Raw genomic sequence first — 27,936 nt, forward strand, 5'->3', positions numbered from 1 at the left:
AAAACCACTGCACATCACCCTAATCCCCACTTGTGAAGAAGAACTCACATTAGGAAGATGATAAAAACTTTTATTGAAGCCCTTCAAGTGCTTTTTCACTTCGATTTATCAGCGGGGGGGAAGCTCATCATCTTTTTATTTGATGCCGCTATTGCTCATGGTCTGGGCCCGGCACAATCCCTTTCCGGCCACTTCGAACGGTGCCCCCTTGTAGGTTGCGACGCACTCGCCGTCTGTGCGCAGGTCCGGCTGAATCTGCTCCCACACTTTTTTCTTGGGGTTCAGCTCTTTGTCAGGCTCGCCTGCAAGAGCGAAAAAGTGATTCTTAGATTGCAGTAGCAAACGTCACATTTCATGTCTGTGTGAGCATTTGTAACGTTTGACTGAGCGATGGGCAACATGAGGATTCAATGGACATGGTTAGTGTGAATTAAAAAAAACAACAACTTAAAAGGACTTTGTACCCAACACAAAACACTCCCAAGCCAAAAACGGACCACCGGGAAAGCTGTCATCTTTCTTGTTCTTTGAGTGGTCAGAAGAAACAATTGTGTGACTGACAGGAAACCATCAACATGATGGATGCAGCTGCTGCGACTCCACCTTAAATGAAAACCCCCCAAATTTTGTTTTCCTCTTACGGTCACAATTTGATATTGTTCTCAAGAAAACAGAGGATTTGAACGACGAATTTGCTGTGTTGTTTCAGACAGCTGCAGTATCAGACAATCAACTGTGTAGACCCGCAGGTGGAGAATTCCATTTTTTTTTTTTGCGAACTAGGAGAGAAAAGAAGAAAAGACCTGAGAAGCCCTGGAAAGTGACTCTTTCCCCTGGCACGGCACCATTTGGAGGGTCGAGAATTTCCACCAAGTCGGGCGAGCTGGCACACATGACCATGGCCTGGGACGTCACCCCTCTCATCTTGGCTGGCTTCAGGTTACACAGCAGAATGGCCATGCGGTTCTGCATCTGCACCAGAGAGTTAAAAACATCGTTAAGGTACTTTTGTCCCGAAACAGGAGAGGGAGGGAAAAAAAAGAAGTCAAACCCCTTTCAATGATGTAGCAATATTAACATCTTTTCCAGCTTCGGTTCAAAGGGAGTGTGTGTGTACCTGATCCAGAGGCACATGCTTGACCAGCCCGCTGACCACCGTTCTGGGTGAAGGCTCCCCGACGTCCACCTGCTCCACGTAGAGACTGTCGGCGTCCGGGTGCTTCTCCGCTGTGATGATGCGGCCAACGCGGAGGTCCAGCCGAGACACGTCCACCTTGGCGTCGTCCTGACCGGCCGTCGCCATCTGCTGAGGCTTTTTCTCTATGAGTTTTAAACAAAGTCTTTTTTTTTTTAATTGCCACGCAAATTCTGACTTACAAGTACAGTGGAAGCCAAACTATTTGGCTTCAATCCAAAAGGGCTTTTTGCTTAACCGTCGACGAATTGCGACCGCCATCACGGCAGGGTACCGCGTGATTGCAACGAGGAAAAATGCCATAACCTACGGCGTGAAGAACATTTTTATGAGTCGAGGAAAGAACAGATGAGTTCACTTGTTTTGAGACATCTATTTTTAGAACAACTTTGAAGTCATCCATCATAACGGAATGCATTGTATTCCACTTGGAAGGTTCGACTGTATCCCCGATGTGTTACGGACTGAAGCATCTGTGAATATTTACATGGTAATTTCACCAAAAAACGTTCAACGCATGTTTCGAGGAAATGTTTATTCAAAAACATTCTTGGAGATTTTCACCAAAGAAGAAGTGAACCTCACATCTGATTTCCTTCAAAAAAAAAAAAAAAAAAGACAGACAGCTGTCTGGATTAAGATCGACGCTCTTCCAATTAAGTCAAGACTGCCACGGATGTCCACCCTCATTCAGTACCAGCCAATTCTAGACCAAGTCTCAAAAGACGTTTCAAAACGTCTTTGGGAGTGAATGAGTTAAAAAGCATCTCGATGCTAACAGTTACCGAAAAGGCCTCCTGGAGATTAATGAAACTCAGCTGTGGCTTCTCTGTAACGTAAACTTATTTAAAACACTTGCAACACAATAAATTAATCACAAACTTATGATGAGGGGCTTTTTTTTGTTGTTTTTCCATTGCGTCAAATACGACCAATCAACACCTGATATGAAACGCCTGTTTTGATTGTGGCCGACTATTTCAAAGGCTGCTTTTAATAGCTTCAGTGTCATAGAGTCGCCACTTCAAAAGCATTAATAACTGGAGGAATGTTGATGTGCGCCATCCGTCACCTTTTTTCTCTGGCTTCTTCTTATTGTGGCTGTCGTCTTTAGAGGGAGGACTCTGGACAGGGGCGGTGGCGGCGGGGGTGACGCAGGGCGCAGGACCACCGGATCGGGGAAGAGCGGCATTGGACTTCTCAGAGACTTCCACTGATGGCATGGCAACGTCTTGCACTGCAGGGAAAAAGGAAAGAATAAGATTTCATCATTGGATGAAACGTTCCAGGTAAGTGTCCCTCAAAACTTGGCGGTCAATATTTCCCGTTGAGATCAATTAAAGGGCTTCGCACAGCTCCTCGGTATGTATCAAGGCTTTGAGAATGATTTCAGTATGATAAATACCTGTAAGCACTAAAATGATAGGAGTGGCCTTGATCAGATCTTGGTCAACACGTTGTGCGAGTGTGTGTGTTATACAGTTCGCAATCACACGTGACGAGGTGGCGTGCAAAAACAGTGTGGTGGTGAGAAGATGAAGAATAAAGTTCATGAAAAGTTCATGAATCAGTGCAGTGTTTTTCTTGCAATAAAGTGTTATTTTGCAAACAAAGTAGAAAAAGCATTGGTTAGACATTTGAGGTATCACAAATGCAAAAAAAAATAATGCATCAAAGTTCTGCTTGAAATGCAGTCTTTCACAAAAAGTTCTTCGTATTTTTCTTCAAAATGGGTATTTTCAAGAAACTTGCCAATGTTCAACTGCTGTTTACTAAAGAATGGTGAAAGGTAGAAATGTACAGTACTTTTTTAAAATATATAGCTGCGGAATTCAATTTTCTCTACGCTTTCAAAAATTAGTCAAACGGTCAAAAATGGCTGGCATCGGTTCTCCCAATTTGAGAAAAATGGCTGAATGGGAACCTATAGTTGATATAAAAAGTCTACATACCCTCGTTCAAATAGCAGGTGTCTGTGATATACAAAAAAGAAATCATTTGAAAACTTTTTCCCTCCCATGATCACCAAACCGATAACATGTACAGCTCAATTAAAAACATCAAATTATTTTCCCACAGTAACAGCTTCTTCCTTTTGGCAGGAGATTTGGAGGCAAGCTGGACCATTACAAACATTCTTTTATCCCCACGTCTATGAAGATGATGAATGCAAATATTTATTGGGGTGTGTACTGTAGTCGAGTTGTTTATTTATTCCGAGACTCCTTTTTAAGTCACCCTTGATGTGGGTGTAACCAGTTTCTGGTGTGGTGCGTATCGCCTGGTGTGTTTATGATGCAACCGACTGTAAACTGCAGGACGAGCTGAGTGTCCGTGACAAATTTCCCTTTAGGGGACAATCAATTATACGAAATGAACGAGCTGAACAGTCAGTCCAAGAGAGACTTGACTTTACCTCCTCTCTTCTTCTCTTTGTCCAGCAGCTGTTTTTTCAAGTCCTCGATGTCCTGCTTCAACTTGGCATTTTCCACCAGCAGTTTCTTTTCCTCTCTGACGCTGGCCTGGATGCCTACAAGGAGGTCAATTCTTGTTAACGTCTCCCGCAACGGCGCAAAAATCTCCAGATTGTAGGAAGTGCTCCGGCACTAACGCAAACACACTACTGGGTGAAATACGTATAGCAAAGGCTGGGCTCTCAACTGGGCTATGATACGGCTGATTATATTCTGTAGACTTGAAAGCATTTACTGGCTTTCTCCTTGAGCAGCTGGACTTGCTGTTTGAGGTACTCGATGATCTGGTCGGCCTCTGCAGCTCGCTGCTCCAGCCTCACCAATGGGTTGGGATTTGACATTTTGAACAAGGAGCGAGCTACGAACCTGAAAAAAAAATTAATGTTAATGTTACTATATGCATTAATTCATGTAATACGGGTTCATGATGGCGTACGTGCTATATCAGGGGTGTCCAAAGTCGGTCCCCAAGGGCCGCTGTCCTGACTGTTTTCCAGATCTCCCAAGAGCAACACACCTGATTCAAATAATCAGGAACATTCTAATGCTGCTTCAGAGCTGGCTGATGAGCTGATCATCTGAATCAGGTGTGTTGCAGAGAGCTGGAAAACAGAAAGGACAGTGGCCTTCCAGGCCCGGAGCTGGACATGCCTGTGCTCGGTGCATGGTGTTGATGCTTTATGATAGTCTCCAATTTAAGTGCTTTGCGGCCATCTTGGGGCATCTACACGCAATCACGAACCCTGTTTGGAGGCATCAATTGTTTGCAGATTTTTGCTATTTGCGACAGGGTTGGTCCTGAATACCTAATCCTCAAGTATAGAAGCATCCCAAAAAAAGAAATGCGATCGGGACCTCCGCACTCTACAGTACCAAAAAGCAACACAGCACCTAAAGACTGGTCACTGTAGACTGCCAATTGGTCAAAAGTCATCACGTCCCCACAATGCTATGACTAATTTTGTGACCCATCATTTGTTTTGCTTGTGCAAATAGCAACAACAGATCTTAGTGGCAAGCTCTGTCTCACTATTGGCTGGATGCCTCAAGTGAGAAAAAGGTGACCTCTGTCCATAAGGCTCAGAGAAAGATAAACGATTAACTAGCTAATCCCAAATGAAGCACAATAAACTGCCGAAAGTGGAACAGAATTTTGATGGTCCTGAAGTAATTTACAAGGATGACGATATAGTTGGACTTTGAAATCAGATTTAAAAACGTGTCTATTTCCAATTATTACTTTTTTTTTTAAATAAGGGTACAGCTCTCTAAAATTAAATGTGAAGGGGTGGGAAACAAAAGCTGGCCCAAGATGAAAAGAAATACAAGGAAAAATAGAAACATTTAAGCGCTGCAGTTGAGAGTTGTCGTTCTTGATTTAATTTAAACTGGGCCGGCGGGGCCCCCTACATAAATGTCGAACTAATTTGGATACGGATTTAAACATGTCATAGCACGCAAAGATGAATTCCATCTGTCAATAACGTATTCATGCAAAACAGTAAAATATGTTTGCATCTTGTACACCAGCGTGACGAATACAAAAGTCTGTCAGAGCGCCACCGTAGATGAAAGGAACTTTACTCTAAAAATAGCGATACGACGATTCATTAATGGTTAGTAAGTTTAGATTGGCTTGACTGTGTTGGTTATATTAGTTAAAACATGCCCATTTCTCTTTTTCTTTTTTGTTGCTTATGACAGCGTATTTGCTAAATACTGTAAACTTGTGACCGTTGTCAATATGAATGCATTTCAATATGAACGCGTGGAGAACTCAAAGGGACCAAAGGTATTCGAGCTCAGTGATGCCAGTTAAAGCTCTTTTGTTGTAACAGGCAAATCACATTGAGACAGGAATTCATATAAATGATCAACTTATTACAGAACAGAGAATACAGTATTGTACTTAATGTACTACGCACGCTGTCAACCAAAAGCAACAAAACAGTTTCAATAGCGTTCCGTTATTCGTAGCTGTCACTGCTACCAAAACTGCTTTGACAAAATAAGAGGGGAAAAAAACCCATAAAAAAAGATTACACTTACATGGACTTTTGGCATTCACCTCTGCACGTTTAAGCCAGCGTCGGCGGGGGCTTGAGACTCGCAGGCAAGGTATGTTAACAATAATTTAAAGCAGGCACACACACGGATGCTAAATTAGGCCCAACAATGTCGATCTGCAAAACACCCGGAGGCACGAATGGCATATGGTGGTTTTTATCTACATGCTATATAAATTGTTTTTATATCTGGCCGGAACAATCGCCGGTTAATAATTAGTTCAAACTGACATTTTGACAGTCGCGTTGAAAAAAGAAGTGCAGAACACCATACGTCAAATCTTTTTTTTTTGCATATCATAACCGAAATTATGCCTTAAACTCGCGTGTAAACTAGTGCCGCCTTCAATACCTCGATGTCGCACAAATGTGACGTCACAGATCACGTTATTGCCTTTTGGGCGATAACAACCGACTTCATAAATTAAAATATTACTAATTTAAACCATCTGTCCATGCACTAGGACAGCCGAGGCGAGTGCAGAAACACCTTTCGTAGGTAATGTGGATTTTTTTTTTATTTCTTTGTTTCCTACCGGAAAACGACATGTCGGATGTGTTCAGCGGGTGTTTATAGATTGCAGCATCAATCTGCACTGTGCTGATAGAATGATTCTTTGTTTAAACCATAAAAACGTGCTCTCTATAATATTATAAATTAAACCCGTCACTTTGCTATATCATATGCGTGTTCCATGGCAGCATTTCTTAAGAAAAACTAATGATGATGGACCTGCAGTCAATTTTACGCAATGCCAACTAGGATATCATTTAACAGTAAATCGTGAGGATAAAGCGGTTCGACAATGGCTGGATGGATAAAACCCAAGTGAGATCTCTTTACCCGGATGATAATAATGCAGGATGCAGCCCCTCAAGGATGCCCAGTTGGGGGCTTTTACATTCTTCGCCTCAGCGCTTCCCCATGATGTGTGCGGCAGCAACGGCCTTCCCCTGACGCCCAACTCCATCAAAATATTAGGACGCTTCCAGATCCTGAAGACCGTCACTCATCCCAGACTCTGCCAGTATGTGGACATTTCCAGAGGGAAGCATGGTATGCATTGTGTAATATAACCCATGGAATTTACATGACTGATTATCACTCGCCATACCCATCCGTGTCTCCTCTTCCCTTGTTCCTACAGAACGACTCATCGTCGTTGCCGAACACCACGAGAGCAGTCTGAGTGATTTCCAAAAACGGGGAAACAAAATCAGGTTGGAATTGTGGCAGAATCCATATTAATGGTCCACTAACAACAGGGGATTTAAGGAGTGGCAGAATTATTCTTGATGGAATACTATGGCCATTTTGTTGTTTTATTATAATGACATTTTACAATAAAGGCATTCAAATCAATTATTATGACAGACCTTGATGGTGTCAAAGTGTGTCTGTGACACAAATGTGTGTGTTTAGCCCAGAGAGAGTTCTGCAGATTGCCTACGAGGTTCTGGAAGGCCTGGCCTTTATGAACAAACACGGTATGGTGCACAGGGCCCTCAGTGTACACAATGTGCTCCTTGATAGCAAGGTAACGTTAAGCGTATGCTTAATTCAAATATAATGCAAGAATTTTGTGAGCTGATGTTAACATGAGGGGCATTTCTTTCAAGGGCAACGTCAAGCTGGCAAAGTTTGGCCTCTACCACATGACTGATCATGGCGCTGATGTGGACTTTCCAATCGGGTATGCAGCTTATTTATTTGATTGCGAGCATGAACATATTACAACAACGGACAAGGACAAAATCGCAGCGATTACGTGACATTTTTGGCACCAGTTCATTGGGTTTTTTTTTTTCAACATCTCTCCAAAAGCAAGCCCCAATATCTGAATGCCCCCCAAAAAATGTATCCAAAAATTCTTGACTCTTAATTTAAATAACACTGTCCCAGGTCAAGGACTATCAAATATATCCTTCCATTTCTTGCATGCACTATACGAAACGACTCCAACCTCATTTGGACATATACAGTATATTGATTTATTTTCAATTCCTTCATCCATTTTGAGTCCTGGATGGCAAACTCGAAATTGAGTTCTATGTTTCCAATGCCTTAATTGCATCTACGAATGACTTGAACAAACTGGACCATACACATCTCTACATTCTTTATATTCCATTATTTTCCCATTTTCTAGAAGTGCTTTCTGAAAAAAAAATTTATTGACTACAGTAGAATGATCACTTAATAGCTGCGTTAGCGTAACTTAGCAGTAGGCTATTGTAGACAAGAAATTCAGGTTACTTGGTCACCGGAGGACCAGAACTCGGTCATGAACCGGACTGTAAAATACTTGATTCAAAAAAAATGTGTGCTCCTCACCAGGTACCCATCATACCTTGCTCCCGAGGTGATAGCGCAGGGCTCCTTTCACCCCAGTGACCCTTCGCACCATGAAGCCCCTCGGCCGTCGGGACCCAAAACCGACGTGTGGTCACTTGGCGTTCTGCTGTTTGAACTGTGCGCCGTAAGAACGTTTTGTATAAGATGACATTCAAGCCTTGCTGCCTTCACACTTTAAAAAAAAATTTTTTGGGGGGGGCCAGGGTCGACGGCTGCTGCATAACATCGACATCAACGAGAGGCTGAAGTTCATTCTAACTTTGGGTAAGCCGGTCTTTTTCACAAAGACTGTCCACGAGCTGCGGCAGACATTTCTCGTTATGTTGTCCGTGTCCTTTCCAGGCTGCATGGACGACATCGTCACAGTCCTGGCTGAAGAGCACGGCTGCCTGGAACACATTCAGGTAGTCCTCAAATCGGCTCTATGCCAGCCCGGGACATGTGTTTGATGTCATGGCGATGGTGCAGTGGGAGATAGATGTGTGTGTTTTTTTGCTGTAGCTTACTTTTTCCTCGAAATGTTTGGGTTTTTTTTTTTGTCAACTCAGCACCGCTTTTCCGATGTGGCAATCAGTTGAAATTGCATTGCTCATATCGGACGAGGATGCCAAAAGCTTTCCCGTATATTTGGTTCCACTTCCTGTTCTGTGGTTACCTTCTTTTTTTTTGTATCCTTCTGTGGTGGCAGGAAAAAAAAGTCAAGAGAAAAATCAAAAGCGCCGTTTTGAGGCACATTTTTCTCGGAAATGTTGGTCCAATGGGGTAACTTGTTCAATTCTTTGATTTTACAGGTTTCTGTTTTGATATGAATATCCCTATGGTTAATTGATATAAAAAAAATTGCATGAGGTTGTCTGATCAAATCCTTTTGACAGGAGCTGCCCGAGAACGTTCTTGCGTTGCTGCAAAAATGCTTGACCTTCCTTCCTTCCAAACGGTATGTCAGTCATTTCCTGTTTTCCCAAGATACTTTTTGAACATGGTATCGGGCTGGGCGATCAGTCGATTTTACCTTCGGCCAACACTAGTATCATGGCAGTGAAGAGAAAGAAGCTTGTTTCCAAAAACTCTGTCGTTGTTGCCAACTTCGTGATGTTTGACTCAATTGGGGAAAAAAAATGTAATAAGAGGGTGTGCACACTTGTACAACCACATCTTATTTTGACTTCCCATCTCTTAAAAAAAATGTTTTTATTGTGATATCATATAATAGTCATAGGTCACATTAACGGCGGAAAAAGTGTGAAAATAATTTTGCTTTTTTTATATCACAAAAAGCTGTCATTTGAATACGGGCGTGCAAGATACAAGCTTGACGGACTGGTCGTAGCATGTCTCATAATTTCAAATCGTAAAATTTCAACGTGGCCTTTGCGTCCTTCCATTTTTCTGTATGCTACATAATATATAATTTCTGGAGGAAAACATTTGAACACCCCTGCCAGAGATTTGGAGCGTGTGACACGGCCCTGCCATTCAATTCGAAACATTTCAGCGCAACGGTTCCAAATTTGTTTCCCCACCCTTGAATGATATGAAAACCAAAAAAACGACAACACCAAACAGATGCCGTGTGCACAACCTCCAGGCCGAGCCCAGCCGAGCTTTTGGGGGACGCCGTGTTTGATGGCGTGTCGTGCCTCTACACGCCCTACCAGAAGCCCATCAGCCTGTTCTCATCCTCGCTACGCTGTGCACATCTGGAGCTCCCCGAGGACATCGGCGACCTTTGCAAAGGTTGGTCTTCAAATGCTCTCACTTTGTGCACGCTGATATTTCTCCTTACACGCTCGTCGTTACTCGCGCCAGTCAATTGTCTCTTCCTAGGTTAAAACTGGAAATAAATCAAGTAGAAGTTTGGATTCTGGTTCCTAAAATGGTTATAATTGAATTGTTTGGGTGATAACGCCGTGTTCGGTGTTTGGGTATTAATACGGCACCGGGAGAAATCGGAAAGAATCATTTTTTGCTGTGTGTGGCTTTTAGGGGACGGCGACGATTACCTTTCAGAGCGGGCCATCAACGAGGTGTACCACCTGTGGTGCCTTGCAGGGGGCGACCTCGAAAAGGAGCTGATCAACAAGGAGATCATCCAGTCCAAACCTCCCATATGCACGCTGCCCAAGTACAGTACTTCGCTGGTTTTGTTTGTCGGAACACGAATTAACAATCGTCTTCACTTCTTCCCATCTGTAGTTTTGTGCTGGAAGATGGCGAGTCGTTCGGCCAGGGCAGGGATCGCAGTTTCTTGCTGGACGACACAACGGTGACTCTTTCTCTGTGCCAGCTCAGAAATGTAAGACCAAAGACAAGAGTGTATCAAAAAAATAAAAATAAATACAAATCTCTGTTCACGGCATTTGGTAAATGCTGAAAGCGTCGTTGAAAACAGGAAATTGATTGAGGCTACTTTTAAAGGCGATCTTTTGTCCTTTTCCAGAGACTAAAGGACGTCGCGGGAGAATCTTATTTCCCTCTGCTGGAGGACGAGTAAGTGGACCTCGCTTTCCATCCATCCATCCATTTTCCGATCCGCTTATCCTCACAAGGGTCACAGGGGTGCTGGAGCTTATCCCAGCTGTCTTTGGGCGGTAGGCGGGGGACACCCTGAACCGGTTGCCAGCCAATCGCAGGGCACACAGAGACGAACAACCATCCGCGCTCACACTCACATTTAGGGACAATTTAGAGTGTTCATTCAGCCTGCCGTGCATGTTATTGGAATGTGGGAGGAAACCGGAGTACCTGGAGAAAACCTACGAGAACATGCAAACTCCACACAGGGAGGCCGGACCTAGAATTGAACCCATTACCTCTGCACCGTGAGGTCGATGCGCTAACCACTGGACCACCGGGCCGCCAGGACCTCGCTTTCCGTCTCTTATTTTTCCACATCATTGCCACCAGCAATTTTGATTTACCCAACGGCAGACGAGGGCGAAATGCATCTGACGTTTCTCTCTCTCCATTCATTTTCAATATCGCTTATCCTGTTCGGGCTTGAAGGGAGCCAGCGGTTGATAATGGGTGAAAAGTAGACGACACCCTAGGCGTGTCAGCATGTAATCCCAGGTCGCATCCGTGCACATTTGACTTTTGAGTATTGACGCCACACGGCGTGGGTTCTTCATCTGCGTGCCTCAGACAATCAAGCCTGTCGCACTCCAACAGTGCCAACGAGCTGTCGGCCACCGTCAAGCTACCGCTCATCATCCGCGAGAGAGACACAGAGTACCAGCTCCTTCGTGTCATCCTCTTCGACAGACTACTCCAGGTCTCCCCGTGCACGCGCTCTATTTCTAATAGCGAATAGCAGCTGATTTCGTATATTTCCGAACGTTCTCAGGCTTATCCTTACAAGAAAAATCGGGTGTACAAAGAGGCCAAGGTGGACATCCCACCTCTCGTGCGGGGACTAGCCTGGGCTGCGCTGCTGGGCATTGAGGTACAAAAAGATGTCGTGCAAGAAATTCACTACCACCCAAATACAGCCTTGCCCGTCTTTGCTTTTGTGCAGGGGGACATTCAGGCCAAATACGAAAGCCTTGATAAGGACACGCCCATTCCGACTGACAGACAGGTAACGGCAAGGCAGAGGTGTCTGAAGGTATCGCGCGCTATACTTGATGTCTGTAAAACGAGATACTGCGGTAAAAGCACATTGTCAATTAGAAGCAATACCTACTTCTATAACTTGGCACAATATAATATATTTTTTAAAAACTTGCACACAAAATAAATGAACCACTCATGCCTGTAAAATCGATTTCACTGAATGGTGAAATAATTCAGTCACGATATTTAAACACGAGCCTATTTTTGCTCACAGATCGAGGTGGACATCCCACGCTGCCACCAGTACGACGAGCTGCTGTCCTCCCCGCAGGGTCACGTCAAGTTCAGACGTCTCCTGAAAGCCTGGGTGGTCTCCCATCCCGACCTGGTCTACTGGCAGGGTCAGTCGAACCCAAGCACATCATCTGTCTTCATCCCATTTTTAAAAATGTATTTATTTATTTTCCCCCCCCCAGGCAAAATGTATTTTTTTTTTCCCAGGCACCATAACTGAGGTTTCCGCACCACCAAAAACAAATCATGATCTCGTCCCCCTTTTGGGAAGCTCTTCATACCTTTTGGTGTAATATGTGATTGGCCACAAGGGAGAGTGCTGTTCATTCTGTGCCTCAGTCTGAACAACAATCACTGCAATAAATGTGACTGATTTATTACCGGTATATATGGAAAATCTTTTATCACAGGGCTACACATTTAAATTAAAAAACGCAATTAAATTACCTAATAAATGACGGATTGCTTCAACTATTGAGGATCCTGTTCAGATACGCCTTTTTTTTTGTGATCTGGAAGAAAAAAAATCCATTATTCCTGGAAAAATTCCAGCAATATTTTGCCTTTTCCTTTTTGAACCTTTTCTCATAATTTTATTTGAAATGGCCTATATATGTCTTCATATGCTGTTGGTGTGATGAAAAAAAAATGCTAATCTGGTTCACTTGGAACCAAAATGTGCCGTACCAAACCACGTTAAGTCAAGATCGAATCCAGATTGCATATTTATGGGATTTTAGTACATTCTGAATTTTGATATTACTTGGCTTGATTTAAGCCGTCGAGCTTTTAGATACAGCCGATGTAAGCGTTTGCTCTAATTTCACAAGTGACACTTTTTTTTTCTTTTTTAGGTTTGGATTCACTCTGTGCTCCTTTTCTTTACTTGAATTTTAACAATGAGGGTAAGAAGTCGCAAGTTGCTGCTCTTTGTGCTTGGTTTGTTTGGGGTTTTTTTTGGTCGGGGGTGTTGTTTTAGATCTCTGTGCTCTTCACAGCATTGGCATACGCGTGCATGTCCGCCTTCATTCCAAAATACCTCTACAACTTCTTCCTGAAGGACAACTCGCACGTCATCCAAGGTGAGATTGAGAAAATTGGTGGGTTGCACTTGTGACGCCGCCGTCACGATTGCCGCCTTGTTTGGCCTGCATGATGTTGAGCTGCTAAAGGACAAAGCAAAAATGCAAATGCCCTCCGCGTGGTTGCAGCGCAGTTCAAAAGCAAATTATCACGGTCTGCAACCAGCTGCTCGGTGTTGATTGCACTTTTTTTTGTCTGCGAGTGTTGTTTCGAAGCTCTGAAAAGGAAGCGTAAACCTTCTCAATGCATTCCCACGGCTGCGCCGCATCATGTGGCAATCGGGAAATAAATGAAACAGCATTAAAAACTGGTCCTGCATGACTGATAATAAGCTACAAACTTGGACTATTATTATCTCGCTCCCCTCTTAGGCGGTCCAGAGAGTCGGATTTATGTTTATCTGTTTGCCCGTAGCTCTTTTGTGGATTAAAAAAAATGCACATCTTTGCTGCCAACATAGACAACTGATAAATCTAAGGTTGAGCAATGAAACAAAACTGTCTGCTGCTGTTTAGCGTTACATTCCCTGTGCCAATCTCACCCTGATCAAACACATTATCGATCTATTATATATATTCCAGAAGTTGGGCCCAAAGTTCCCCCCTCAATTTGATTACATCGTCTTTTTCAACATTTTGGACAAGTGAATACTTCCAGCTGTGTGGGGGACAGTTTAGAAAAGGCCCTTTTCTCGTTCCCCATGTGCACAAAGCAGAGTCCTTAAAGGAGTTTGGTGCGGAAGAACTTCACTTCAAGTTCATCAAAGACCTTTGTGATGAAGTCGCTTTTGGACAAACGCATTTGTTGATATGAATTATTGGTCGTCACACATCTTGGTGCAAAGAACGTTTCAACGGTTCTCGGGTATTTTTAAGATGCTGAATGTGAAAATGAGGGGTTTTTTTTGGTCTTCTTAGAATACCTGACCGTCTTCTCGCAAATGATCGCCTTCCACGACCCAGAGCTCAGCAACCACTTGAACGACATCGGCTTCATCCCTGACGTAAGAATACAGATGACATCATTCACATCTCATGTAGGCCGGTTGGTGTTGAAAAGATGCAGTTTAAGATCTGGGAGCATTTAACACACACACACACACAAAAAGCACGAGACTGCTGCTATATCTCTTCTCAAGTATCCTGGGATTCATTTAATCCTTCTCTTTACAGCTTCACTCTTTTTGATTAAACAACCTCTGCAGATTGTATCTGCTCAGTGTCTGTGTGTTAAAGTTTGGGGGAAAAAAGACATCTGTCTTTTGTTGAGTTTTAACACTAAGCATGCATATCATACATTAAACTGCAGAATTCCCTCTCAAAAGGGAATGTTTTTGTTTTTTCACATTGTCCAAACAGAATTATGTTGAAATTCTTTATCAATCCAAGTCATTAGATTAGATTGTCAGGACTATGAATCACATTTTCCTCTCTGAACCTCATCCAAGCGCGCAGGCTAGAACAACACCAAATTTATGGGAGCATTCAATAGAAATATGACTGAAAAACTCTTCTTTTTTTTTTCACTCCCGTGGTTTGAAGACAAAATACCTAGGGTGACCTAATTGCAAGCAAAAAAACAACAAAAAACGTACACCTTCCATTGGTCAAGAGGCCGAGTAACAAACTTAGTATCCGTTTTGAATTTGTGTTAACTGAAGTTATCTTGGCTGCTTAAGGGAAAAAAAATTCTAGTTTGCGGTACCCTAATGCAGATTTTAATCAAGCTGAAGTACTTTTTAAAAAAAAAAAAAAGATGTTTCAATGTCCCAATATCTAAGGGCCCACACTGTAGCTTGCAAACAGACTGTTAGGGTTGGTAATCTTGTCTCTCTGACCTAATTACCTGAGAAAAGGGGGTCCCACAGGGTTCAATTTTAGGACCGCTTTGCTTTTTTTATTTGTAATATGCATAATTAATAAAATTACAACAGGCATCTCATGTGTGTCAATGACAAGAGTAATTTGTCGTTTCAGTACACCAGTATTATATGGTCATTATTTATATTTCAATTCAATTGTATTTATAGAGCACTTTCGAACAGCCATCGCTGCATACAAAGTGCTGTACATGGAGCAATTTAACATATACAATAAACAGTAAAACAAATCGGTAACAAAGGCGGTTGAAAGCACCGAACAGTAAAACCAAGAACAAATCTGTCATGCTGAGTCGAATGCCAAAGAATACAAGTGAGTTTTGAGGAGGGTTTTGAAGATGGGCAGCGAGGAGGCTTGCCGAATGTTCAGTGGGAGGTCATTCCAGAGAGAGGGACCAGCAACAGAAAAGGCTCGATCCCCTCTGAGCCTCAGTTTAGTTCTTGGTACTTCTAATAATGTCTGGTCCGCAGACCTGAGGCACCGGGCAGGTGTGTAGGGGCGGATGAGCTCAGAGAGGTAAGGTGGCGCGAGGTCATTTAGAGATTTGAAAACAAATAAGAGGATCTTGAAAATAACTCTAAAATGTATGGGGAGCCAGTGAAGGGATGCCAGAGTAGGAGTTATGTGCTCCCTCTTACGAGTACCAGTCAAGAAGCGGGCAGCGGCATTCTGGACCAGCTGATGGCGCTTAATGGAGGACTGGCTGACTCCAAAGTAAAGGGAATTGCAGTAATCGAGCCGGGATGTGACAAAGGCATGAATTACTGTCTCAAAGTGTTCATGAGAGAGGAGAGGTTTTACTTTGGCCAACTGTCTAAGGTGAAAGAAGCTGGATTTAACAACAGCACCAATTTGCCGGTCAAGTTTGAAATCACTGTTCAGTTTAAGGCCCAAGTTTGAGACTGTTGACTTAAGATAAGGAGACAGGGGGCCCAAGTCTACAGGATGGGATGTACAAGGGCCACTGGGACCAAACCGTATCACCTCTGTCTTCTTTTCATTGAAATTCAAGAAATTTTGTGCCATCCAGGTTTTGATTTCTTCCAGGCAGGATAGAAGTGGCCTTAACGAGAAGGCGTCTTTTTTTGCTCAGTGGGACATAGATCTGGCAGTCATCTGCATAGCAGTGGAAGGGAATACCATGTTTCCTTAAGATGGAACCCAATGGGAGCAGATACAGCGAGAACAGCAGAGGCCCCAGAATTGAGCCCTGTGGAACACCACATGGCAGGGGAGCAGTGCGTGACTCAGAGCAGCCAAGGCTGACACAAAAGTTTCTGTCAGCTAAATAGGACCTAAACCACTCAAGAGCACTACCGCCAATGCCCGCCAAGTGCTGCAAACGAGTCAGGAGAATACAGTGATCCACTGTATCAAATGCTGCAGTTAAGTCCAATAAAACTAGACACACGTGGTCTCCAGTGTCATTTGCCAGGAGGATGTCAATAGAAACGCGTAACAGGGCTGACTCCGTTCTATGCATCGTCTTGAAACCTGACTGGAAGACCTCCAAGATGTTATGTTCATCCAAGAAAAATTTCAACTGCATGTGCACCACTTTTTACAGAATTTTTGAAATGAAAGGCAAACTGCCTTTGGCCTGAAACTTGACAGCACATCTGGATCAATACCAGGTTTCTTGATCAAGGGTTGGACCACAGCATGTTTAACTGTTGGGGAACTATATCAGAAGAGAGGCTGCTGTTGATGATGTCCAAGACCGATGCACCAACACTCGGGAGAACCTCCTGAAGGAAATGCGGAGGAAGGGAGTCGCAGGGGGAGCCAGATGGCTTCGTCTGGCGAACTACATCCTCCAAAAGCGTCAAGGACACAGTCTCAAAAGAATTTAGCACAGCTGAACACGGAACATGGACAGAGGGGTCAGGTGCGGTATTTGAGACCGGAGTCCTAGCTGTAGAGACCTTATCAATGAAGAACTGAAGAAATCTGTTGCACATCTCGGGTGAAGAATCCGAGCAAGTAGGTAGAGGGGGTTTGAGTACAGAATCTATTGTTTTAAATAGTGCACGTGGGTTGTGACGGTTCGCTTGAATAAGGTCCGACAGATATTCTCTTTTGGCCTCTTTTACTGTGAGCTGGTAGTTACGCCAACAGTCTTTCCAAATTTGATAAGAGACCTGCAATTTGTCTTTTTTCCACTTGCGTTGTCGTTAAACCAAGGCTCGGGTTTAGGTTTTGGGAGCACAGTTTTTGAAGGAGCCACCAAATCCAGGATGGCACGGCATGATGAGTTGAACCAAGAGGTGAGTTCCTCTGTGTTAGACGAGGGTACGCAAAGGTTATTAAAGGCATCAGAGAACCGACTAGCAGTGAGAGGGTTAAAATTTCGGCGTTTGCAACTAGGAGCGGCAGATTTTACAGCAGCATGCGAGAAGACTACGTCAAATAAAACTGCCATGTGATCAGAAATCCCATTTTTAAGGACTTCCAGATTTGACACCGGTAGACCATAAGCAAGGACAAGGTCTAAAATATGTCCTTGTTCATGTGTCGGGCTGGTCACATATTGCACGAAATTAAAAGAGTCGATAAGTCTTAAGTCCTTTGCGAGTGGTTTTTCCGGACAACACACATGGATATTAAAATCCCCCATTAGGAGGATATGATCATAGCCTGATTTCCGCAAGAAAGGTTGAAAAAAATTGCTTAAAAAGTCTTTGTTGTATTTAGGAGGACGGTAAATGACAGCGCAGAGCACCGGGAAAACACGACCGACTTCAAAGAAGGTTGCTTCAAAGCTGGTGGTCGATGTGGTGAATGTGCACCGTTTACATTTGAAATTGTTCTGAAAGATACTCACCGTTCCTCCAGCACGGCCTTAGGTCCTCGGGGTATCGAGGAATGCACAGTCAGTTGGCAGACACCGGAAATCCAAGTCATTGGAAAGGAAATACTCCCTCAGAATATGGGTCTTGTTCGTCAACGACCGGGCGTTTAACAACGCGATCCTTGTGGGAGTAGCAACGGGAGGGATTGCCTTTTCCGATCGCCGAGCCCGGGGGAATTCCTTCAAAAGCTTTCGCTGGATTCCTCGCCGAGAAAGGCGTGGAGGGTAGAAATGCCGTGGCGCGGTGGGAGAGCCAACGACTGGTATCAAGCACCAGGCGACGGGGTCGAGGGCACGCCATGACGGAGTAATTCCGTGCGTTCGGGAACGAGCAGCGATCAAATTGTGTCTCAGATCCCGTTTTAGCTTCACGAGCTGACCATTACGTTTGCCGCGGCGGCGGCGCTTCCGTGAAGGGGGCGAGCGAACGAGGAAGAGATTAGCCGGCAGGTTAGCCAAGAACGGAGGTAGCGTCTTTTCACCACCGTCTTGCCAAAACGCGGCTGAATCTCCGACGTGTTGTTAAATCAATAACAACGATTGGCGATCATAAACCAACCGAGACGCTGTTAGGAAGGTAACAAGCATTGCGAATAGTTAAAAAAAAAACAAAAAACGAAATGGCAGGAGCGTCGCCGAACACACTGGCTCACAGTCGGCCATCTTGGATTGGATATTTTGTAATATATAATTATATATCATATTGTCAGTATTTCCTGCTTTGCATTCTGGCTGGATGTAGTTTGAGATTGTAATCGTATACATTGTATTGTCGTGGCGTAATTTGTGCTCCACCGTCTTTGCCCCGTCGCCCTTGAAAAATCTTTTGGGGATTGATTGAAACTGTAAATACTACAAACTACGATCTGATCCCACTTTAATGTGTTTTCAGTCTCATTTTGCATTCGGGAAAAAAAAAACTTCCAGATGATTTAATTTTGGAAAAAAAAATGCCCTTGGAGGTGTCCATGTCCATCACGTGGCAACGTCAAGTCAACTGTATAGAGCACTTTCAAACAGCAAAGAATGAATTCCACTCACAATCTAGTCTAACATGCAACGATGTTAGTCTCTTAGTGGCATCTTGAGAGCATGAAAGAAAGTGCACAAAAAAAATGCAAATAAATGTTTACTGAATGGCTGAGGTTAGGTTCCAGAGAAAAAAAAAGTGAAAAGTTGAATTTGCGAATGGCGAATCGCAAATAGATTGAAACGGGCGCCTATTGAGCAAATCTAAATAAATAAACCCAAGGCTAATTTAATGCACTGCTGACGTGCGCAAGGTGTCCTCTCCAATTCATCTTGAGGCCAAAAGCAGACCTCACATAATGTGTATCCAGAGGTTTAATTCAGGTGGCTTTCCATTTGGCTGCATCTCCCCCCTTCCCGGGTGTGCCATTTATGCTCCGCTAATCCAATCTGGCCCAACTCGCCATCCTGCCGATTGAAAGAGAGGCTGCAGCCGGCGGTGCCGCTTATCGTTGCGGTGCGTGCCCCGGAGTAAAACAACGGCATGCTCCTCGGCTCACCCTCCCTTCAATTATCTGTCAACTGAGTGGCCGAGATAAGCTCCAGCTGTCCACGTCCACGCCCAGAGATACCCCCCCCCCCCGCCCCATTTTTTTACTTCTCAGTACATCTGGCAGGTGCTTCATTAGCAGTCAACCATGCACCACCATGTATTGTTGTACTCTTGATTTAGCATTTATACGAGTCCTCAGGGGCCGAATTGAGAGATTGCAAATGGGTATAATGAGATTAATTGTGACTCGGAATCCAAGTCAGCAGTTCTTGCTCCTCCTTTGCTATCTGTTCCTTCAGGGCTCGCAGAGTTAAGTCCCCGACTAAAGCCCCTTGTCGTTCTGTTCATTTCAGCACATTGTGGAGAACAAATATCGCTTTATCTCACTCATGTTTCTCCCCCCCCCCCCCCCCCCCCTTTCTCTTACATTCACAGCTGTATGCCATTCCTTGGTTCCTGACCATGTTCACGCGTGAGTAGTCGTCCTGGCCCACAAGCCTCTTTTACACAGACATCCGGCAAAATTGCGACTTCATTTCGCGACACTGGCTTGAATTTCCCCGAGAGGGACGATCATGATTATGGTATTGTAAAAATAAGTACAGGACTATTAAAATCGAATTGGAAGTTTAAATTGGGGCATCGGTGACAAAAGGATAGAGCTGGAAGAAAGTATGTCTTTGCCTTTTGTACGTAACCCAGAGAAGGAAAATCTTACCATAAAACTGTGACCCAAACCCTGAAGAAAATCAGATGGTGGATGAAATCAGCATGGTGTGAGATTTAAAATACTAGGTTCTTGAAATTCAGCCTCTTGGCCGAGATTATGTCGAATCAACGTACTTTCTTGACATCACTTACTGCTTTCTAGTTAACTTGAATTTAGGCTCCATCTTGTGGCAACTGAGAGAGTTATTGAAGGGGTACAAAAAAAAGCAAATCGCGGAGTATTTTTAGAAAGCAGCTGAGGAGAGGTTCAACAGGGGAAAAATGTGAATAGTAGCCTGCATATAGGTTGGGGTTCACTATATATGCATGTTCCAAATTCTTGAGTTTTTGAATTTGAGAGACCTCACACAATGAGGGGGGAAACAAAACAAACAAACAAAAAGGGTTCTTGCCCTTATTTTGTGTGTAGTACTTCACCAACGCACACAAGAATGTGTGCCGTAGTACCAAGAGTGGCCTTTAAGCGGCAAACACAAAGAAGAGCTGTAGAAGAAGCTAGGCTGACGGATAGTTCATCCACTTAACTCATTGCGGGCGTAAGCACTTCACATGGTCATTTTCATTGTGACGAATGACCAGTAAAGACACGTTACGCACACACTCAAAATAACATGTTGCAACTCCGTTTGCGGTGGCAAACTTTAGATCGTTTCCAAATTGGCTGGTTCTCTGTCACGTCACAAAGAGTCTGTAGCGCTACTAGCATGTGTGACGATAACGCAAACACTTCAAACATTTCTTCAAAGCCACTTTATAGCAGAGCACAATTCTTGTATACATTAGCTAGCATGTTCATCTCTGTCGCTCAAAGGTAGCCAGTTTGTTGGCATTTGTGTTCCCCCGCTTTTCACACAGATGTCGTTCCTCCTCGACTACGGCTCTGATACTAGCCCCCGTGGACAGAAAATTCCTGGATCAACTTGATCCTACTATTCCACGTCGTGCTGTTTGTACAGAACAACGGCAAAAACATACAAACAAAATAAAAAACATGAAAGGATTTACAGTTTGAATGTACGGTGGCAGTGAACAAAGCCCATTAGCATCAGTAGGCTCTGGCAGTCTTCTTCCATTTGGGGAGCAAAAAAATGAACAAGCCTGAAAAGGTCAGATACTCCACCGCAAATATGATATTTTTCATATTTCGGTGACCTTTAGTCAGCCTACTGATTAATTTGTAAAACTCATTCGGATGACTCAAGCCAATGGAGCAGCTGTGTTGAATTCTTTGAAGCCCCAGAAAATGGAGGGACTCTGTAACTCCGACATGGTTTCATGCCATGCCCGCCGTCAATTACAAGCGCAAGTCTTCACATCAGGGCATCTTGACGATTTCCATTTCAAATCAACTGTGCTGGTTTATCAAAGCAAAACGGATAGAAACGCTGTCATTGGATGTTTTTTTTTTTCTGGTTGAGTCCCCACCATGTGAACCAGAATGAGAAGCACGCGCACACCGAGAGCGCAGCTGTGGTGGAAAAGAGTGTGAAGCATGACCTTCTTACCTCTGTCTCAATCCCCCTGAGGCAGAGAGTCCAGCGTCAGGGTCTCCCTGCTCTGACTGCTAATGTCCACCTTCCCAGCGCCAGCCAGTTTTTCAGGGTCGTGTTCTCATCACGTACATACATATTGACATGTATCCGCGTTGACTGCCGCTCCCGACGTCTCAGTGCACCTGCAGGAGATCCAAACAGGTGGATGATTGCCTTCAAATGTGAAAACTATCATAAAAAAAATAAAGAAATAAAAAATAGAACAGCCACGTTAAATATTCTGTCAGAAAACCACCTCCACATGAAAATTCCCCATGGGCAACCTTTCCTCAGCACATTTCTTTTCTGGGCTGGCCTTTTTTTGCATAAATACAACCACGCTTTAGCCGATGTATAATTCACATATGCAAATCATGCCTTTTTATACACAAAGTGTTTTCATTGTGGCTCGATCCTGTTTGTATCACATGCCGCCGCCGCCGTCTCTTTGAATTCGTTCATATGCGCACCCCCCGGCTTTGCAGATGTGTTCCCGCTGCACAAGATCTTTCACCTGTGGGACACGCTGCTACTGGGGAACTCGTCTTTCCCCTTATGCATCGGCATGGCCATATTGCAGCAGCTCAGGGACCGCCTTCTTGCCAATGGCTTCAACGAGTGCATCCTGCTGTTCTCTGACTTGCCAGGTGACTACTGACATGTATTCCAAGAGGCCTTATTTTGGGCCTGTTATGCTATGGACCACCTGGGGGGAAAAAAATGACTTGGCTCTCGGGGGACATTACCAACATTGTAGGCAAACTGTAATGAGATCAGTTTTATCTCTAAATTTTATATTTAATATTATTTCAGGCCTCAGCCACACAACTCACAGTTTGAACATGAAACACTTGTTTCCATGCTTGTCCTTGGCAAGGACAGAGTTGTCCGAACTTGCCTAATTTCATGAACTGAGGCGGCCTGCTAGGATGAGAGGCGAAACCTCTTCAAAGACGAGCTGAAAAGTCGATTCAAAGCCCTTAGAATGAAAAGACCTGGATCAATGAGAATATTTCTTTCATGTGTTCAAACACACATGTGATGTGTTGAAAAGATATGTCAAGGCTGAGAACTGTTAAAAAAAAAAATATAATCACATGATCTCATTATTTTGCGGATTTTGTCCTGGGTTAGAATGTAACTTTCTTCCTAAGGGATATTTAAAAAAAAAAAAAAGGAAGAAAAATTAAATTAAAAACGAAATCTTGACATTCTTACTCTCACATATTTTTTGAGCCAACCCGGAGAACTGACGTGATCCGTATTATCAAGTTTGGTCAAACTGCCTTGAATTTCACACTTGAGCAGAAGTGGAAGTCAAAGTTCTTCAAACCACTGCAAGCACTGGCAACCTTCCTCCGTGAAATCCTTCTCCTTATCTACTATTGCAAGTTCAGTCTGCTTCTGTTGAAATGAGATGCAAGCGGGTTGCCTCGGGCACCGAAACACTCGGGTTGCAGCAACGTTATACGGACAAAAGTTTTTTTAGACAGCCGGCTGTTACCGCACAGAACCGGCTTGGCTTAGTTTGGGGCATCATGTGTGTTCTGTTTGCAAATAATTCCGCTGCAATGACAAGCTGGCTTGACCAACGGGCCCCGTTTTGACTGCAGGGTAGCCGCTCTTATAATTGACAAGACGCTAAAATGCGGGAGTATTTGAAGACATCCTGGGTGCTGTCCACTTTGCCGTCGTGCGTATTTGCCTTTGGGATTTGCAATTAGCTTCCTCTTTGTGGCCTCGCACGGAGCATTGCTTCCGCCCAAACATAAGAGTGGCACCGAGTGAGCATATGGCATTCACAATGAACTTCAGAATGTACAAAAATACTCGGGGGATGCGGGGGTTGGGTTGACCTCCCTCTTAAAAGCTCCCGCTTTGCCGAATCCTGCTGGCCTTTCGAACAAAACAAAACAACGAGACCAAGGCCAGCAACCTCTCGTCTTGCCAGTGGCCAACTCAAAGTAATACTGTTTTACGACCTGACATGCGCACGTGACTCAGTAGGACGGCAAGGCAGAGGCAGTTCTCCTTATAAAGGTAAAATATGAAAAGATGAAGCCAGCTCGTTTGCCAAGATCTCCCAAGAGCGTGGGCCCTTGCCAGACTTGTTATTGCTGCTTCAGTATACCCGAGGTGTAACAGCACTGGAGCTGGTGCTCTTGGCGTCTTAAAGGAGAAGTCAACCCCCAAAATTTTCCATGCGCCGCCACTAGTTTAAACACAGCTGACCTATTTTCTGAAGCTGAGACGTGATTGGATGTTTCCTGAGCCCTGAGCAACTGGCATGTCATTTTCAGTCAGCAAGTGACAAAATGGCCGCCCTCTGAGATGGACAAAAATGGGAAGATTTTACTGCTAAACTCATATTAATCAGAATGTCGTGTTTAGACTGGTGGGGCTGCATGGAACATGTTATTGTGAAGAAATTGGGGGGGGGGGGGGGGTGTTGACTTCCCCTTTCAGGAATTAAGGAATCAGACGCAGGACCATCTATGCCGGAGCAGAGCAATCTGTTGATGTAGACTGATTGATGACAATGATTACAGGGTGCACAAAAAAAATGGCACGTGACACTTGATATTTACAAAAGATGTCTTGACTGCTATCATGTTGGAACACATCACATAAAAGCCGGGGCGGCAATACTGCTCTGAGCATTTTATATCAAACCAATGACCATAACGTAACTTGCTCAAGATAGCACGGAAAGTTTCCCTCTTTGGTATGCAAGAAAGGCGAGCGAGATGTCGGTCTCCCTGTGATCGTTGGAATAAATCGTTGGACTAAAAAAGTACTTTTGAAAATTGAGTCGAATCATGCCTCACTTACGTTTAAGACATTGGGCCTTTGGCTTTGGTTATCTGAGGATGTGTTTGAAAAAGGGTGATGGCTAATTCTTGAAAATGGGGGGGGGGGGGGGGGGTGCCAGGGTGAGACCAGTTGAGACCCTGTACTGGACAGTATGTGACATGTTTAATGACAGGATCCAATCCAAAGTCTGGAAGCTATCCCAGGTTACAAAAATAGGTCACCTTGTTACATTTTCGAAAACTGCAGTCAATGCAATGAAGCTCAATTCACAGATGAATCATTTCTACTTATTTTCAGGAAGCACTTTTATTCGATAATGCGATCGCGTCACTGTTAATGATAACCTTTCATGGGGGGGGGGGGGGAGCCGAAGATTAGCGCTGCAACATTGTGCCTGCGAGGATGCGATCGATCACCGCCTGACGCCTTTGGTCAATCAATCTCATTTTGTTTGGCGCAGAGCCTCGAGTGAGCTAACCATAAGTCTCCCCTGTTTAGGGACTTCATTGATTCGCAGCGGCACGTCGAGGTTGTTTATTGATGATGCGGCAGCATTGGCCTTCACGGAACATTAGTATCCCGTCTCTGACAGAGGAGTTGGGCAGCGAACTTAATGGTCTCCGGCTTGTCGATTTGACAGTGAACAACAAACCACGGCTACTGTTGTCGAACGACAATGACGTAGTTTCGTCCAAAAAAAAAACAACAAAAAAAACGACAACATTGACCCTTTCAGGGACAGCGGTTACGGCAGTGGACAGCTTATCAGTTAGTGGACACCAGATTCCAAAATAAAGCTCAAACCGATGAGGGGCATCGCTGAAGTCACTGAGCCGTTTTATTGTACCTTCGAGAGTGCTTGACTAACAAAAAAAAAAGGTACTTTGAGTTGTCACTACATTACCTCGACCAAGGAGAAACATTTTATGGCGCTCGTTTCTTTTGTCTTTTTGTTTTTTTAAGGTGGTGCTTCGAGATGTTTTGAGGACTTGCAATCTAGTTAGCATAGCCAATTTACAGCTTGTTGGTTCAATTTGGTTTTTTTGCCCCCTCCCTACCAGAAATTGACATTGAACGCTGCGTCCGTGAATCCATCAACTACTTCTTCTGGACACCAAAAAGTGCAACATATAGACAACATGCGCAAGCACCAAAGGTCTCCGGTGACAACGGCCTTGGAAAAACCACAACGCACTACTCGTCTGATGATCAAGATTTTCCCAAGACGGACCTCGTGAGTATATGTCCTCACATTTGAGTAAAAGTCCATCTCCTGCATGGACGCCAGCGAGTCGACGTGTCCCTCTGCGCTTAAAGGGAATTGAGGGGCGCTGCTGCCGTTGGCTGGCAAACAAGGTGGTTGTGTTCACACCCACAACGGCGCGCACACCCCATTCTAACTGCGCCCCTCTACGAAAAATAACAAAAGAAAGAAAACTTCGCCCATTCACATAGTTAAACGGTATTTTGCGCTAGATTTGTGCTGGGTATAAAAAATATTTGACCGCTCTTGTTTCTTCGATCCGTTGTTCATTTTCAATGCATAGTGCAAACAAAGGTACGTTTTCTGGACATGCTTTCTTTTCTGTCTGTGGGTCATACGTAGCGCCTCCAGTGGTAGCCAGCGTTAAAACAAACACATGACAGAAAATGAGGTATTCGAGTAATCCGATTTTCTTTGCAGTCTCGCGAGCCTCTCGTGCTGCTGGAGCTGAAAGCTGAAGTGTCCCCTCGCATCTCGGCAGAGGACTTCATCGACCTCTGTGAGATGTCATACGCCGCAAATAACCGCAGCAAAGCCAGCAGGCCAAGAATTATTGCTGTTGACATTCGCAGTGCAGAGGAGTATCCTTACCAGGGTTGATGTGAAATTTGCTTCCTTTAAATTTCCACAGATTTCATCATCAAGAAATGTGCACAAGGTGGAACAACAGCATTCATCAATGTTGTTTTTAATCTCATCGAATCAGCCTTGTAAAATTAATACAGTTAATCTATTTAGATTTTTTTTTTTCACCCCAACGCAATCGTTAAAGATCTTTTTGTCCAACCGGTTTCATTGATAGGTTTAGACTCCCAGTTTTGACATCATTTTCTTTCGGATTATCCATCCATCCATCCATTTTCCGAACCGCTTAATCCTCACTAGGGTCGCGGGGGGTGCTGGAGCCTATCCCAGCCGTCTTCGGGCAGTAGGCGGGGGACACCCCGAATCGGTTGCCAGCCAATCGCAGGGCACACAGAGACAGACAGACAATTTTAGAGTGTTCAATCAGCCTGCCACGCATGTTTTTGGAATGTGGGAGGAAACCGGAGTACCCGGAGAAAACCCACGCAGGCCCAGGGAGAACATGCAAACTCCACACAGGGAGGCCGGAGGTGGAATTGAACCCGGTACCTCTGCACTGTGAAGTCGACGTGCTAACCACTGGACTACCGGGCCGCCCTCTTTCGGATTATTGGATTTTAATTTTTTTCCCTTATACTGTAGTCTCATCAAATTCCAAATAATGGTTGAAATGTTCTTTAACCTCACGGCAACCAGCTTCAGCAGAGGCCACATGTCCGGGAGCATCAACGTTCCCTTCAGCACGGCGTTCGGCACCGATGATGAGGTGCTGCAATGTCCAGCCACGGGAGCCCTCCAGAACAACAGAGGACGGGTTGTCGTTGTCATCGGCCACGCCATGAGAAGCGCTTCTGCGGTAAGTCCGCCGCCCAAAAAAAAAACATTTTTTTTTTTAAGCGCACAGGCAGGCAATTTGGAGACGATCCCCGGTCCTTGTTTGATGGAACGTAATGACGTCACTTCTGTCCCTATATTGAACCGACGATTCGAAGTTCCTCGAGGTTACTCGGTTACACTTGCCTTGTTTTGACAAAGCAGTAGGATTCGTGTCAGGCTAAGCAAAACGTTCAGGCCAGAAAAGCCAACTGCGTGTATCGTACACGTTTTCTGTTTATTTGTTTTTCTTAAATGTTGCATGGTTGTGTTTCCTCCCAGTTTGCTGCACACCTCGTCAAGGTGAACTTCCCGAGGGTTTGCATCCTAGATGGAGGGATCAACAAGCTGAAGCCCACTGGACTCCTCACTGTCCCTTCGCCTCAGATCTGACACTAGCAGCTGAGTCACTCGGGAGAGACTATGTACATATTCTTGGTGGGGGGGGGGGGGGGGGTTCTGATACCATCATGATTAAAAAAATGGATCCATCTTAATAGCATTTTTATGCATGTAGCTTGGCTCTGAGAATTAAAAAGACACAGTGGGGCTGCTTGTTTCGAATGATCATAGTATTGTCTTACCAAAATATTTTGAGGGGGAAAATGAGCCTCTCGGGTCACATAAAAACCTCATATTTGAATCGTTCTCATGGATGATTATTGTACATCGAGAAACTTGAGCTAGGGGGTGGCTGAAAAATAAAAATCGAGTCCTTTACAGCAGCTCCTATACTTTTTGTTCTTCTATTTTCCTCCTCCCATAACTTTGGCTGCTGTAAATTGGGAATTTCTCCATTGTGAGAAGAATAAAGGTTTTCTTATTCTTATTATTCTCATCAACTATCAGTGAATCACTAGCTG

The 27,936-nt window shown here is 44.2% G+C and overlaps 2 protein-coding genes across 6 annotated transcripts; one reads left to right on the forward strand and one right to left on the reverse strand.

Annotated features, from left to right (window-relative positions):
• Positions 1-53: 53 nt before the first annotated feature.
• On the reverse strand, positions 54-6,690 carry aimp1a (aminoacyl tRNA synthetase complex interacting multifunctional protein 1a). Of its 2 annotated transcripts, none has more exons than XM_086121173.1 (7): positions 6,580-6,690; positions 3,905-4,035; positions 3,612-3,725; positions 2,268-2,432; positions 1,118-1,320; positions 804-972; positions 54-302 (listed from the first exon to the last, which is right to left on the reverse strand). In XM_086121173.1, the coding sequence occupies exons 2-7, from the start codon at positions 4,008-4,010 to the stop codon at positions 136-138; spliced, it is 924 nt and encodes a 307-aa protein (XP_085977299.1). In that variant the 5' UTR covers positions 4,011-4,035; positions 6,580-6,690; the 3' UTR covers positions 54-135. The 2 variants fall into 2 exon arrangements, with proteins under 2 accessions (XP_085977299.1, XP_085977298.1); XM_086121172.1 differs by lacking the exon at positions 6,580-6,690 and adding an exon at positions 5,719-5,877.
• tbck (TBC1 domain containing kinase) lies at positions 6,006-27,903 on the forward strand. 4 transcript variants are annotated; one of them, XM_086121152.1, is made up of 26 exons: positions 6,084-6,234; positions 6,599-6,792; positions 6,884-6,956; positions 7,159-7,273; positions 7,356-7,429; positions 8,074-8,215; positions 8,295-8,355; positions 8,434-8,495; positions 8,967-9,028; positions 9,680-9,828; positions 10,078-10,216; positions 10,288-10,387; positions 10,532-10,581; positions 11,236-11,365; positions 11,438-11,536; positions 11,609-11,671; positions 11,921-12,047; positions 12,795-12,845; positions 12,939-13,022; positions 13,941-14,026; positions 19,712-19,748; positions 22,023-22,184; positions 25,413-25,585; positions 26,036-26,196; positions 26,897-27,056; positions 27,356-27,903. In XM_086121152.1, exons 2-26 carry the CDS (start codon positions 6,600-6,602, stop codon positions 27,464-27,466), a joined length of 2,664 nt encoding a protein of 887 aa, XP_085977278.1. In that variant the 5' UTR covers positions 6,084-6,234; position 6,599; the 3' UTR covers positions 27,467-27,903. The 4 variants fall into 4 exon arrangements, 3 of the variants coding, with proteins under 3 accessions (XP_085977278.1, XP_085977280.1, XP_085977279.1); XM_086121154.1 differs by having other exon boundaries at positions 11,263-11,365; XM_086121153.1 differs by having other exon boundaries at positions 6,087-6,234; positions 6,514-6,792.
• The last annotated feature ends 33 nt before the right edge of the window (positions 27,904-27,936 follow it).

This window comes from Hippocampus guttulatus, chromosome 9, assembly GCF_054856545.1.
Source record: "Hippocampus guttulatus isolate MCC_2025c chromosome 9, RoL_Hgut_1.0, whole genome shotgun sequence".
NCBI lineage: Eukaryota > Metazoa > Chordata > Actinopteri > Syngnathiformes > Syngnathidae > Hippocampus > Hippocampus guttulatus.